We start from the raw sequence: 13,173 nt of genomic DNA on the forward strand, positions 1-13,173 counted from the left end.
AAATGATACAATATAGCTTATCACAGAGAAATGATACAACATAGCAATAAGAGTAAAGTGAGAGCTGGTATCACATGTATATAGTTATAGCCAGGGATGCAAAGAAGTCAGACCTGGGATCTTCGTCCTGACTCTGTAAAGAGGAACCACCAAGGCAGTACAGAACACCTCAAAAGTGACAAGCCCTAAATGGAATCTTAGCTAGGGTTGTGTTATGTTTCCCTGATCACAGAGGAGAGTCCTGCTAACCGGGGTCTCACCCTGGGCAGGTGCAAATCATCAATCTCATCGTTATCAATAAACAATGCTGATAAGCTAGGACAACTGCCCCAAAACTCCTTAGACCTGTGGTCACAAACAAAGTAAAACTGTTCATCAGTAGTTTTCATAGCCTGTCCTTGGATCAATGTGATGCAGAAGTTTAGGTTAATTCCAGACCCTTGGCTGTAAGAATACACCCTCACTACACAGAAGCCGTGTCTGACTACTTTCGACTCTGTGTTGCCATAAACCCAACAGTCTTCAGATATCCCTTCCTGCTTTGCGGTCTGTCTGGCTCACACAGAAAACAGTACTGATGAATGTTGTCCTTATCTGTTTGGTAGAAATAAGCATTACCAATGAAATGAGAAAAGACAAAGGTGGATTTTTGGAACTGAAATCTGTTTTGACAAGAGTGGATGATAATCCACCAGCCCAATCAAACAACCTGACCATCTGGTGTGTGGCTCTGGCTCCAGGCCCTGGAAATAAAGTATCGAATATCTCATCTGAAAAGATAATGTTTTCCTTGGGTAAGTTGTCTATTTAGTAGGGTCAAAAAGGGGAGGCCAAGATTACTATAAATTCAAAATATTTCAAATGGGAATAGAATTCTCATTATTCCCATATTTTAATTTCAGAAAACTTTTTCTACACAAATCAAAATCATTAAATTTCAAATTAAGCTTTGTTTTGACAAACAGGACTCTACTGGAAAGAATTTCTTCAAATAAAATGTAACTGATTCCTGTTTCCCCAAATTTCTGGTGAAAACAGCAAATATTGGGCCTCCCAGTGGCACAGCAGTTGAGCCCTGGGCTGCGAAGCTGCCCGCAGCCTCTGCAGCGCCGGTTCGATTCCCGGCCGCTGGCAAGGATCCCACATGGCGCGCAGACCTCTCCTGCCGCCCGCCGCTCCCCTCAGCAGTTGCGTATTTCGGTCCTTCTGCCTGCTCTGCTCCCCACTCTGGCTCTGGTAAATTCTTTCACCCTCCCGTGCTTCTGACTGTACCCAGTGCTTATGTAAATAAATAATTAAAAAAAATCTTTAAAAAAAAAAGGAAACAGCCAATATTTGGTTGTTTAAATTTCATTAAAAATAACTCTTTAAAGATATTAGCATTTGGTAACCTACCATATGATTAAAATTAACATTTATATGCTAATGATCAAGAGGCATTTGAAAAACTAAAATTTCTTCTGAGTAACTAAAAACATTCAATTATATATACTTAATATCCATACTTAGGAATGAATAAACTATGAATATGATAACTATCCCTTAAGAATAGGGACTGTAACTTAGTGATGTTAGAGTACCTAGCTTGAGGAACAGAATCTGACACATAGAGGACTTTTATGACTTGAAAATTGATTTACAGGGCCATTCCACTTATTTTTCTACAAGTACAAAAAGATATATAGGATGATTTTGCTTATTACTCTGAACCAGATCAGATAATGGAGATTTCACTTACACATGCTGAAAGATGTGAGCAAATGTCTCAACAAATACACTGGCAACAGATATGCCTATAAAAAAAATAGAAACTTGTAATGGCAACTGTCAAACATGCATATGTAACAGTGAAGGAATACTTATAAAACTAAAACAGATTTGCAAATCATTGTTACAACTCTTCAGGGCTATTTACCACATTCCTATTTTCAGAGATGTTGTAGTTCATAACATATTCATAAAAAGCAGAATAATTTATGAGGGAAAGTCTTCCCCTTTTTCTAAGGCTACAATCTGCACTTCAATCCTGCCCAACTCAATCATAAGTACAAACATTTGATTACTAGGAGCTTAGGGTGGAGAAGTTTCTGTGGCTTGCATGAACCCATTCCCACTACTCAGAAGCAGGTGCCTGCTGAAACTGGGGCAATGCACCAGCTCTGCCAGTGCATATATTTATACCGCTCATGTACTTAGAGTTGATCATTCCAATATGGTCATGAGTTTACACTGAAACATCCATACTCAATTTTGCTCAACGCTAAGAAATAGGTATAGTTCCTTTTTAGAAAACTGGACATGGTTAGGGCTGCAGTCTTGGAATGGTGTGAAGATTACTGGTTTCCACTGGTTAAATGTCTCTTTCTCCAGGAAGCTTTCCCAGACTGCCCAATCTTGATTGCTTCCCCTCCTCTACATTGTAATACCCTGCGCTTCCACTATCACACGCTCAACAGTGTATCTGCCACCTGTCTGTTTCCTAGGCTGTGTGCTCTTTAAAGACAGCTCTATCCATGTCTCTGTCATTCACCGATACACCCTGTTGCCTTGCCCATAGCAGGCCCTCAATATTGATTTGTTAGAGGAAAAAGTGATGGGGCCTTAAGGGTGGGGAGGGGGGCTAAATCAATGCTTTTTCTTTCTATTGCAATGTTTTGTTCATTATAAGTGTTGTTTTATTCTTTCAGGATCAGTGAACACTCCAACTGATCTACCACTCACCGTTACAGAATTGACATTCAGCACTCAATCTTCTGCCAAAAGCATATCTCCTGCAAGTAAGAATGCTTTCATTCTTTACTTTCCATGAGCAAATATTCCTTTAACCAAGTAGACTGATAAAAATTTTTTTAGGAAAATGGCATGATATATGCTCTTTACTATCTATGACATTTTAGATAGAAATATTAAGGAATATTCTCATGACTTCAAGGCATTAACATAGCTGCCTAAGTCCCTCACTTGATGCCCTGGGAGAATCAAGGTCAATAAATATTCAGTGAGAAATTTAAATTCTGTGTTTATTATTAAGTGGGTTAATAAATTAATAGTCCTCCTCCTGTGTTCTCAGTGGGGTATTTAAGAAATTGGCTATAAATTGGGATTCTGTGGGGTAAAGGTAGGTAGATGGTTTTAAATTTAAATTTCATTTGGTTCAAATTGACTTTGACAAAGTTGACTTGTGAGGGCTTTGTATACAGCCTCCCAGTGGCATTATTAATAATAGAGGTCAAGCTGGTCAGTGTTACTATGGCAAAGGAACTGCACTGAAAGAGAATTTGGCATTGATGCAACAAATAATAAAATTCCCTTGTTTGTGGCCTTTGTGTTTAACAAGAACTGTGATGACTTTCTCTAATTAGAAAAAATATATAGTCTATGAAGAGTAGAAGTACAGTTTTCATTTCTAATTTAATTAAAACTATTCATTTTCATACAAAATGAGAAGGAAATGTGGGATAAAACAAAAGCAGCCAGTAGGAATAAGCAATTCCTTTCAGGGAGCCTTTGTCTAAAAGCCTGCAGTAACTGCAGGCTTCAGAAACTGAAGCTTGTAGCAGAGTAAGCACTGCTTGCAGATTACTTATCAGAAGTTTTACACATATGTGACTTTTCCTAGTTTTTGTCTTTTGTTTCCCTTTTTTTGAAGCTTTTCCTCTCCTATCTAACTCATAGCAATAAACATTGTAGTCTATGATATTCTGCATCAATAAATAATAGCAGATTCAAAAAGAATACCTTAAATTTCTTAGTACTGTGTAAGAGTTACCTATTACTGCCTAACAAATTACGCTCCAAATTTAGCAACTGATAAAGCAGTTATTGTCTCACATGGTTTCTAGGGTCAGTGACCCAGAAGCCACCAGCTGGGTGGCAGGCTCAGTTTCTTTCCTGAGGCTGGGACTGCAGTCACTTGAAGGCATGGCAGGGATGAGGCTGCTGCTTCCCAGCTTGTTGAGGAAGTTAGTCCCTCCCCACATGGGCCTCTCCATCTGGCAGCTCTCAATTTGGTAGCTGGCTTCCCCAGACCAAGTTCTTCAAGAAATAAAGTGAACAATACAAAAACCACACACCTTTTTATTACCTTCTCCAAAACTACATGCCATCACTATTCTATGTTAGGAGTGAGTCACTTAGTCCCACACATACTCAAAAGGATGAAAATTAGTTACAATTTCTTGAAAGGAAGAATACCAAAGAGTTTGTGAACAAATTGAAAACACCATTTCCTGTCACTTAAGAATTTTTTGCACAAAAAATTAAATGTAATTTAATATTCTTTGTGATAAGGTGATAAGAGGTAGAGTAAGCATTATCAGTCCCATTTTCCAGATGGGGTCACTGAGATGCTAAGAGTTTAAATGATAACAAGACTCAAAAGTGGCAGTTAGTGTTCATGTCAGTGTCTTTTGTCACTAGATACAATTCTCACTACATTAGACACCGTATTTCATCAACTGGTTAAGCCTAGCACAGAGTAATCACACAAAAGAAATATTAGTTGAACAAATGAATGAATAAAAAATATGAGAATAAATGTTTCTTCACTATGTAGGTCCTATTTAAAGACCCTAAAGTGTTGGAAAATGATCATTTGTGTTTGTCTTCAAAATGGTTGCAGAGTATTTGGAGAAAGATCACTCACACATGACAATGACCGTTCAAAGTAGTAGGGAAAGGTGCTGCATCTTATAGAATGAAATGTTCAGGGAGAGGTACAGACCAGTAAGTCCCAGGCTTTGAGTAAGAAAATGGCTTATGGAGACAGGAGCTATTACCTCAAAGAAATGCAATACATTGAATTGTGTATTATGTTCATTTGACTCACTTGAGAGCTTAAATACTCTCAACAAAGTGAACAGTTGTGTCATGGCAAAGATGCTCATAAGCATTTGAGAAGTTATTTGTAGATAAGTTGGGGTCAGTGGGATGGGAAGATTAGAAAATGTAGAAAAAAGACTTTTAAGTCCCAACCTCAGGATTCTAAATGTTATCCCTTAAGAAATGGGACAGGGACCCCATAGAACTTTTTTTTTTTTTAAAGGAAGTGAATTCAGTCACCAAACATTTTATTGAGCACTTACTCTGTTCTGGTGTAACAGATTCTTTTCTAGGTGCTGGGAATATAATGATGAACCAAAGAGTGGTGGGGGCGGGGGGCAGTCATGCTGCCATGACATAAAATTCTGCCAACTAAAAGCTGAATTGTATTTCTTCTAGCTGAGGTTTAGATGGGGCTAGCTGACAGACATTAAATGCTTCTATCAGACAAAACACAATACTGATTTCTATGAAAAAAATTCTAGGAGAGGAAAAGGCAAGTTGTTATGCTTAATGAGGCTATAATCTAATATAACTCTAGTAATAAAGAGGAAAATAGAGAATACAATCAAATAAATGTTAAAAAAAAAAAAACCAGAACAAATGCTATCTGATTTGCTCAAAATTAAGGATATATACTTGGGAAATTTCTAGAGAATCAAAAGATAACATGGGATCTCAAGACTCTTAGATTGTCAAATCTCACCAGGATATTTCCCCCCACTCTCCAGAGCAATTTATCAATGTCTGGGGCTGCCACAGTTGAGAAGGGGATGCTCCTGCCCCTGATGTGCTGCTAACCATTTTACAACACAGGAAAGTTCACAACAAAGAATCATCTGGGCCAAAATATGACTGGTGCTGTGGTCGAAAAAACAGTTTTCGATCCATCTCAGGTGTAATAAAGTAGCTATTTCTCACTTTACAAAATCTGGACCTTTCTAAAGGTAGTAACAATAGATTCTTTTATGGACAATTTTCAGTCTGTTTATTTCTCAAATTCATGGTTGATTTTATCTAAATCTTCTTAGAATAATCAATGAATTATTACTGAAAAATCCAAATTTTGTATTGGCAACCTGAGGGTAATTATGAAATCACATGACAGGTTACTTCTGCAGCTGGTAGGATTTACCCTTGTGTGTTCATTTAAGAGAGGAAGCAAGATAGAACATGTCATGGAAATGAAATTCAAAAATGTTATTTTATTCCAACTTGTAGGAACTATATTATTCAGCAGCAATTATTAAACTGCATATGCAATTTGTGTTCTTATTTTCCTCAATAAAAGGATATTTTGAAATCAAATGTTGAAGACAAAGGAAACAATACATTTTTTACCTCAGGAGTTAACCAGGGAAGCCCAGCTCAATTCAGCCTGAACTAATTGGTGTTTGCTGAATCTCAGCTGCGTTTGCAATGCTGTCTTAGGAAAAGACATGGGACTGACAAGCTAAGTGGCAAAATGAGACAAGTCTACATCAATCAGACACCTGACAAGTCTAGTGTGGGCAGTGCAAGCCGAACGTGGGAGCTGCTAAAAGGAGCTCCTAATCCACTGACTATGAGTTGTATACAGGGTATGTAGCCTAGAGAGCAGACCCCAGAAATGACAGTCCAGATTTCAGCAAGTATCCAAGATAATCATTCCTTCATCAAATAAGCATTAAATGCCTATTTTGTGCCATGAATATTTTTAGGTGCTCGAATTACAAAGATAAGGCAAGTCAGGGCCTTAGCTGCCCAGTGTTGATCTGGCAGACCCCACTTGCCTCATTTCCCATTTCACTGCTCACCAAGCCACAGACCTTTGGTGTGCCTCCAATTTTTATGTCTACACGTCTTATTTTATGTCTTGGACCTGATGACTTTGATTTCTGTATTAAACCCTCTCTGAAAACTTATGTAATTCTCTGTAGATCTTTTTACTCCTGGAAACTTTGCATAAAAAAGTTCAGTCTGCCTCTAGCTATTGGCCAGTTCCCCTAGGTGAGCACACCTCATCCTCAGTGAGGGTGGGAGGGGATCAATCTGAAACAAGTAGCTGCCCAAGGGATGCAGCGAAACAACTAGCTTAAAAGAAACAGGACAGAACTGGGTGCAGGATCAACCTGGAGGATTTGCCAGGCTGGATGAGGTAAGCTGAGTACAAATCACAGGGCAGCAGATCAGAGGATCCCTTGCAGGTCTGAGTGCACAGACCTGCACCCAGGGGAACTAAAATTAAGAAGGGGAACCCAGAGAGGGTCTCTAGCAGCAATCCTGTAGGTTGGCAAGGCAGGGGGCCCCGGGATCTCAGAAACTGGCAAGCCTCCCAGCTCCCAGCAAATCTTTACACTCTTTCTCTGGGTTCTCGCTGGTGTTCTCTCTCCTGCATCATCTCATGGTTTCAGCTCTTTTCTGGTCACGCTGCTTACTTGTTCTCCCACTGCTGCCACTGCTTTTATCGCCACCCCTAAGCTCAGGTGTGCACACTTGCACATGCATGCACAGCCATGCTCCAGTTGTCCACAATCAGGCACATGTGCCCCGCGCCCACACATCTCTACATTAACACAATCAAGGCTGTAGGTGATAGCCACAGAGGCTAGTGGTGTAAAAAACCTGATTTACCCTACAGAGTCTCAAGACAGTGAGAAGACCGGTGGTTTTTCTCTGACAGGAACTTCTGGCCTCTTCACCCATCATGTGGGTCCTGTCTACAGGTGTCAGGATAACTCTGTTGCTGTCTGATATCTTTGGCCTTTATCAGATGTATTCAGACACTGAAAAGTTAAAAAAAATAAAAGCTAGCGAGTGCTGGGGAAGTCTGCTCAGCTGTGGAGGAAATAGACTCCTGGAAGAGATGTGAAAGAACAGCTGATCTTCAGTCAATCATTTTGTGCAAAGACAAAATAAACTGAGTGCAGGATGTGAGAAGACAGCCAGGATGACTGCACTTGTTGGGGAGGAGCTGCAAGGTTGCGGAGTTGAGGGGAGGCCAAGTTTAAGTTAATGGACTCTGGATTTGGGCTGTGATCTAAATATCAGCAAATAGCCACTGTGGCTTTTTGAGTATGTGAAAAATACAAGCAAACAAAAGCTGTATCTGCAGACAGTGGTATCAGCAAAAGCAGGGAGTAAGGAGACAAATGATGTATTATTTCACAGTGATACTGGTTAAATGATAATGGGCTCCTATAGAAACAGAGCAGGAGTCCTGCAACATGAGCCTCAACAGGGTGGTCTGCCCACCTCGAGAGGACAATTGAAGGGGTGTTAGAAGACTAGCGTACAAGGGTCTTCCAGTGTTTTCCTGGCAAGTACCTGTAACATTTTACCAACTTCCACTTTGTATTACAGTAATAAGCAATCATACTTATAATATGTGTTACTTTTTGAGGGCCTTTGATATGCCTGACACCATTCTAAAGTAGTAAATGTATTATTTCATCGTCCCAGCCACACAATTATATAGATACTGTCTTTATCCCATTTTGCAGATGAAAATTCTGAGGTACAAAGAGGTTAAATAACTTACCCAAAATCGTGCAGAAAGTGGAACAGACCAGAACAGATGGAACCCAGACAGTCCGACTTCAGACCCTGAGCCCTATCGCCTCTGAGTATCCATGACAGGTGCCCAAGAAATGTCTTTAGAGACTGAACAAATCCTTTCCACTGTGAAGGCGGTGGCACTGCTGTGAAAAGTCAGCATAGTAGCTGTGCCTACTTTCATCACCCCCTTCTTTGGACCAGTATTTTTTGAGAAATGCAACTTCTGGGAATGGGGCTAACATTTTCCTCGGTTGGAAATTAATCCGGAAAACGACCTCCTCCATTCATTACTCCTGCCCTCTCAGCATTATTATAATTCTTATTTCCCCAAGCTATGAATTTAAATACTGCATATGAAACTCCAGTGCTTTCCTTGAATCCTAGGGAATTCTGGCACTGCGTCATTTTCCCAGTTTTCACCTGGGGCACACATTTACAGCTTGTGATAGATCACTATTTTTTTCCCCATACCTGTCACCCATAAATCAAAGATAGCCTTCTTGATGACTGGTTTACTTTGGATATTTGTTTTGGGGAAGTCAATCAAAAGAACATGGCCATCTGCTGCCCTCAGGGCTGGACCCAGGCGATTAGAGGCTCCTCACTCCTCCCCTGTTCTTGGAATGTGCCCTCTGCTCACTTTCTTCACACTCAGAAGCTGCCCAAGGACATATCCCTGACATAAAATGTGTGGCCGAGGCATGTGGACAGTCCCTGTGACTAAACCCAGTAAAAAGCATCTATATAAACTGTTAAGATTTGGTAAGGCAGGGACAGAAAACTACTCATCTTGCAGCCACCCTAGAGGAGGCGTCTGTGTAAGTTCCCTTGGTTATAAAAACTGCTGCCTGCCAACATGGGGTAATCAGTCCCTTTCAGCCTCTCTTGGTCCTCCCCATCTGGAGCTGGTTTCAGATTACACTTGGGTTATGATGCAACAATTTGTTTGGTTTTCCCCCCTTTGGGGTGAAGTACCTCTGGGGAAAGGCTATCAGACAACTACTCCTCAGTGTCCATAGAGGCACTGTGTGATGTGTGATGAGCCCTGCCATCTCCCCTGGGGGGGGGACCTGAAAACCCTTTCTAGCCCAGTCACCTGGCAGCGCCCATTTCCCTTAGACATTCAGGAATGTGTTTCCCGTGGGAAAACAGTCCTGTGTGGGGACTCAGATTTCATTAAACACATCTCCTTTATGCTAGGCTGAAGGTCAGTATCTACCTTATGCTTAAATCAAGGGTCATAGGGATGACTTGACTGTGATTAGAGGTGGTTGTTGGCCTAGACTCTTCTAAGTGCAGTCCTCCAGTTGCTGTCATTATGGTTTCAAAGTTTCTTTGTGCTAGGCAATTTGATGGAGTAAAATTGCATGTTTGTCGAGGAGATTAGGTGGCTATGCCTACAGAAGTTATGTCGATAGATTGGAAGGTCAAGTGAAAATATTACTACTTGAGAAAATTTCAGTTTCAATTTTACACAGGAATAAGGCAACATCTTGGAAAATTGAACATGAAACATGATGAACCAGATCACTCAGCCACCACCTGAACTTACAAATAACATTTGTCTTTGTGTTTGAATAAATAAGGTAGACTAGGTAGGTTAGCAAAAAATAATTTTCCTATTCCCGTCATTCTTTGCCCACTAAACTCTATTAAATAATTTCTTCCTGACCACTGAAAGAAATTTCAGGCTGTTCCTTGACTATTTGGGTGATTTTCATATAATAAATGTGTCTGGTTCCTGTCAGACACCAGAACAGACTTGTGTCAATTATTAAAAAGGCTTGTCAAATGTAATGTGAAAACTTTCAAAAGTTGATTTCATCCAGACAGTCTGCCCCGTCCCTCCCATTGTGGGTTTGTCTCATCTGTGGAACCTAGAGTATAAGGTGTGTGGCCTGTGTCTCCAGGGTGTGGAGAAGAGACTGTGGGTGACATCTTTTATGATTTCCTGCCTCATCCTCTCATCCACTCCTAGTTGTTGGCTCTGACTACCTCTTGGGGGGTCACAGGTAGGGAAAAGAGAAGAGATGTGGGTGAGGAAAGAGCTTCCTTGGAAGGTGGTTTAATCTGAATGTGGTGCCCTCTGGGTAGGGAGAATAAAAGTTGACTTCATGGGACACTTTGGCTGATTTCTCAAAAATCCCAAGACCAGCCTGTGGCTGCTGTTTCTTGGTGAGAATCACACCTCACCTCCCATCTTCTGCCTACTGCTTACCTGTAGTCCATGAGTTTCTGGAGGTCTGTCCCACTTGCAGGGCCTTTATTTTTTAAGTATTCTTTTTGGGTTGGATTTTATTTCAGGGCATCCTGTTTCATCCTGGGTAAAATCACTCCTATTGTATTTGAGGGACGTGTTCCTCTTCTCTGCAACTGCTCAGCACTGCTAGCAAATATGGACTCCCAGTGTAGATTCTTTAGCCTGAGTCAGGCTCTGGTCCCCTCTATCTCAAACTCTAGGACACACAACATGAGCTCTGAGTGGTTCCATTGAAACTACACTTCATTGGGCTAAGGTAAGTGAGTAGATTTTTCTTCCCCATCCCCATGAGAGGGGACCTGATGTACAGTAACCTGATAATTTTGTCCAAAGAAATCTTCACCCAGTCTTCTACCCTCTCACATAACCTTGAAGTTGATCATAACTGACAGGACCTACTCCGCTCTGCCTTTATATGTTCTTAGTAGGTAATATAGACTCTGCTTTAGAAGTAAGGATGACTTGTCTGTAACATTGTTCTTAACCTTTGGGACTTCATCTGGAGCAAGCCAATTAAAAAATGGGCAGAAAATCTGAAAATTCTGTTTTGTATTATCTATAAAAATGTAGATTTTTGAGAATAAAGTGACACCAACATCAGTCTATCTAAAAAGGAAATCAAGAAAACAACCCCATTACAACAGTGTCAAAAAGAATAAATATTTAGGAATAAATTTAAGTGAGAAGGTGAAATATCTTGTATACTCAAGTTGATAAAACACTGATGAAAGAAATTGAAAAGGACAAACAAGTGGAAAGACAACTGGTACTCACAGATTACAAGAATTAATATTCTTAAAATTTTCATACTACCTAAAGAGATCCACAGATCTGATCAATTCCTATCAAAATTTCAATCACTTTTTTTTTTACAGAAATAGAACAAGCAATCATAAAATTCATATGGAACCTCAGAAAACATTCAGCAGCCAAAGTAATATTCAGAAAGAACAGGCAGTTAGAAGCATCACACATCCTGATTTTACCCTGTACTACAAACATTATGGTACTGGCATAAAAAGTGACACATGGACCAACCCCAAGCATGTGCAGTCAACTAATTTTCTTTCTTTCTTTTTCATTGTTATAGCCAATTTTTATTTACAAATATAAATCTCTTCAAAAAGCTACATTCCTTCATTTTATCAAATTAACTGTAGTAAAAATGTAGAAATTGTATTTTAAACATGAAAATAAGAAACCAATGAACTAATTTTCAATAGGGGCACCAAGATATATAATGTGAAAAAAATTTTTTTTTAAAGATATATAATGTGATAAGGATAATCTTTTCAAGAAATTATATTGGGGAAAAATTAAATGGGACCCTAACATTATACCATATACAAAAATCAACTCAAAATAGATTAAAGACCTGGACATATGACCTGGAACTATACAACTTCTACATAAGCAAAGAGGGAAAGCTCCTTGACTTTGACCTTGGCAATAATTCCTTAGATGAGACAACAAAAGCTTAAGCAACAAAAGCAGAAATAGACAATTATACTACATCAAAGAAATAGCAAAATGAGCAAGTACAATGGTGGTTACCATGGAGGGGACTAAAGTACAGCAGAATGACTATAGTTAATGATACAGTATCAATACTAGAAATTTGCTAAGATAGTAGATTTTAGATGTTGTCTTTATAAAAAAAAATAAATTTTACCTATGTGAGGAATGATAATATGCTGGTTATCTTGAATATAGTGATTATTCTACTACATCATATCACAAAAAAATCATAAAAATCACCTTAAATATATAAAACTTGTTTTAAATAAAATAAAAATTAGTAACTCAGTGAAGAACTTATTGAGAGAAAAAGAAGGAAACATAATGAGGTAGTAGTTTCCCTGCTGAGACTATCAGGAAGTGATTATCCTTGGCTATAGTGTGATGGGTTGGCAAATAAAAAGCAGAGTTCTGGAAGGGTGGCCAGAAGTAAGGATACTTGGAGAAAATGGAGAAAAAAGGAGAAAAATAAGTAATATTATGGATAATTCCCTCTCCAAATGGGTTAATACAAGCAATGGAAAAGACTTGATGTGTAAATTGCCTAATACAATAGCTGATTCTTAGTAAGCATCAAAGTTCTGTATTTTGTTATTATTCCCTTTAAATTCCTTAGGGAAAACAGAGAAGGTACTTATGGTAAGAAATGGAGCAGTTGATTTATTAGCCCATCTTTGTCAAAACTGTGTGTGTGTGTGTGTGTGTGCGCGCGTACATGCTAATAGAAACAAATAATCTAGTCTTAGAATACTATGTCTATTTCTACTTGAGATGAATACTGAGTGGAGGAGGAAAGTGGGCAATGAGGAGCAGATACATGTTATCTCCAATTAATTATACCCTCAGTACTATATAACACCCCCCCATTTGTTTCAGCTAAGTTGGCTGTTCCTCCAACATACCTGGTCAATTCCACCTTTTCACTTGTTCTCTCTGCCTAGAAAATTCTTCCCCCAGAAATCTACATGGCTCACACCCTCATCTTCTAATTTCTGTTGAAATGCCACCTTCTTTTAAAGGAGTCTTTCCATGACTAC

General features: G+C 39.3%; 1 protein-coding gene across 1 annotated transcript in view; it reads left to right on the forward strand.

Moving 5' to 3' along the window:
• The window catches only part of CD96 (CD96 molecule), a gene marked incomplete at both ends in the record, with an annotated part of 65,327 nt that overhangs the window by 31,357 nt on the left and 20,797 nt on the right, over positions 1-13,173 (forward strand). The window contains 2 exons of the mRNA XM_084232656.1: positions 606-794; positions 2,688-2,777. Coding sequence (XP_084088782.1) covers positions 606-794; positions 2,688-2,777 — 279 coding nt within the window. The remainder of the gene's footprint in view (positions 1-605; positions 795-2,687; positions 2,778-13,173) is intronic.

The sequence above is a fragment of the Talpa europaea genome (assembly GCF_964194135.1).
Source record: "Talpa europaea genome assembly, chromosome: 4".
In the NCBI taxonomy this organism is placed as follows: Eukaryota; Metazoa; Chordata; class Mammalia; order Eulipotyphla; family Talpidae; genus Talpa; species Talpa europaea.